We start from the raw sequence: 2,351 nt of genomic DNA, 5'->3' as shown, positions 1-2,351 counted from the left end.
TCAGTCTGCCATGAAGCAATTTATAAACATGGCAAAAGAAACCAAGGAAATCAAATTCTTTCTGCAGAGTGGGGATGATATGACCATAACCTGACTACAACAAACACATGACATGCTGTCTTCAATCTTTCATGCCTACATCAACAGGGGGCTTGATTGGGATTAACCTCTCAATCTGTTACTCCAGTATAACTTGGATAGAGCTGTCAAAGGAAAACCAAAAGATTCAGGCAGCTGAGAACAAGTCAGGGGAGGAAAAGGACCAGCCTTTGAACCTGTTTCCAAGAGATAATGCATTTAACAATTGTGGGGATGGAAGAATTATTTTCCCAATATCTAAAAACAGAACCACATTTCAGGTGGAGAAAATATGGATTCTCAATAAATCAATATCCTGCTCTTCTTGGAAAAACCTTAACATCTTATGCAAAGACTAGACTACCAAAAGACTGTGATAGATGTAGTATGTTCTTTGTCTATGGCATCTGCTCTGCCTATTTTAAGTGCCAAGAAAGAGGATTGGGACCTCTTGTGAAGGGTGTCTCCATGACGATGCTGCCCAAAGACCCACAACCTGAGCGGAACTGGATGAACAGAAACACCACAGTTTCCACAAACTGGTTGTCAAATTTTTATTCCCATTTATTTTCTTTAGTTTACAGAAAAGGATGCACCCATAGAGACAAGATGAGGACTTGAATGCACTGGATCTCCAGTTGAAGAAGTTTGAGAATTCTCCTACATATGCTGAGAGCTGAACTCATAGAACTGGTCCTCTGCAGGTGCAACAACTGCTTTGGCCAACTGAGTCAACCCTCCACTCCCAACACCCTGAGTCTGGAGAGCAAAATTGCCTTATTTCTCTTCCTCATCTCTTGTAAGCAAATATTCATGTTTGTTTTCTCCTTTGGTCTAAATCCTTGATCCTATGTTCTCTTCAGTCTAATACAAATAGAACCCTGTTGGGATGTGCTTGGGCCAACAACCCAACTGAATCCCCAGTATCCAACTCACTGTAGAGAAATCATACCAATACAGCATCTGGGTAGGGTATCCTAGAATGAATTGTCATTAAACAGATTTCCAGGGGTATTAAAGGCCTGAGCCCCCATTCTGTCTTTCCAAAGATTCTTTGAAAAACACTGCAGTGTCCCACAGTCTACCCAGATGTCCTTGGTAACAATGTTGGCTGCTGCTCCTGGAATACACATATAGGTCACAGCTAAGAGTATCCCAAGATTGCTTGAGGCATTTGGGAGGTGGCTTGAGTAAAGAGCAGTGAGCAGAAAACAGGGTGCTGTATGATTCAGCAACCAACATTGTCTTCCAGCTTGAGGTCTCAGAGACCTCAGAAAAATGAGCTGTAATGAAATTCATGGCCTCTGTTTTCAGCTGCCATTCACTGTGGAGGTCAGCCAGGATGAGAATGTGGGCAGCATTCTCCACGGAGTGGTCCTTGCAGAGGACTTCCTGACACATGACCTTCAAACTCTCCAGGCCATACTTGTCGGCAGCTGCAAGCACAGCGTCTGCCATGTAGTGGAGGTCTGGTGCCTTCTTGGTGTAAATTAAGCCCATCATTGCCTTAAAGCGTCGCAGCTCCAGATCGTGGATCTCAACCTGCTTTTTTCTCCTCTCCACCGTGTCATGTTCAAACATGGCTCTGAAAACTGGAGAGCGAGCTGCAAAGATGGCCTTGTGAGCCCAGAATTCCTTGCCAGCTACCACCAGGCAGCAGTCTGTGAAGAGGGAATTCTCCCACAGCTCTCCTAGCTCATCTGCCATAGTGTACCTTGGAACCTGGATCCCTGGCATCGTTCTCTGCTCTGAGATGCCGAAGGCATCTTGCACCACAGTCACCTTGCATCGGAGGATGAGCTCATCGTCTTGGAGTATCCAAGGCTCCTCGGACAAGAGGAAATCTTGGAGGATGAACTGACTGAATCCCCAGTGTTCATTTAGCAGGAACATGAAGTATCTTTGGATCTTCATGTCTTTTGTTTTCACTACTTCGGAATTGATGATCCAAAACTGGAACTTTGCCCATGCTGGGCTCCTTGGACTGCTGAGCAGCATTAGGTAAACTGACAAGTAGCCTTCTCCTTTTTCCTCAACCCCATTTGGGTGTACATTCAAACACCATCTGTCTGTGTCACTGGCTCCTTAGGAGAAGTTTGGGCTTTTAATGGCATCCCTCATTTCCTGCAGGAAGAAACAGAAGTTGCTTATGGTCAAATTGTAGGTGAATTTCTGGAAACTGATCTCTGTGTATCCCCAGCTCTCGGGTGACAGGTCGATCTGACATATCTGCTTGTGGCAGGATGAAGCTTAAAATGGATCCAAAATGAAGA

The 2,351-nt window shown here is 44.8% G+C and overlaps 1 protein-coding gene across 1 annotated transcript; it reads right to left on the bottom strand.

Moving 5' to 3' along the window:
• Positions 1 to 1,092: 1,092 nt before the first annotated feature.
• On the bottom strand, positions 1,093 to 2,076 carry LOC121138657 (speckle-type POZ protein-like). The gene has a single exon (XM_040741308.1). The coding sequence runs from the start codon at positions 2,074 to 2,076 to the stop codon at positions 1,093 to 1,095; it is 984 nt and encodes a 327-aa protein (XP_040597242.1).
• Between the last annotated feature and the right edge of the window lie 275 nt (positions 2,077 to 2,351).

This window comes from Mesocricetus auratus, unplaced genomic scaffold (genome assembly GCF_017639785.1).
Source record: "Mesocricetus auratus isolate SY011 unplaced genomic scaffold, BCM_Maur_2.0 contig_5125_pilon_obj, whole genome shotgun sequence".
Classification (NCBI taxonomy): Eukaryota; Metazoa; Chordata; class Mammalia; order Rodentia; family Cricetidae; genus Mesocricetus; species Mesocricetus auratus.
The sequence above is the reverse complement of the archived record's forward strand: the minus strand, read 5'-3'. Positions and strand labels throughout refer to the sequence as shown.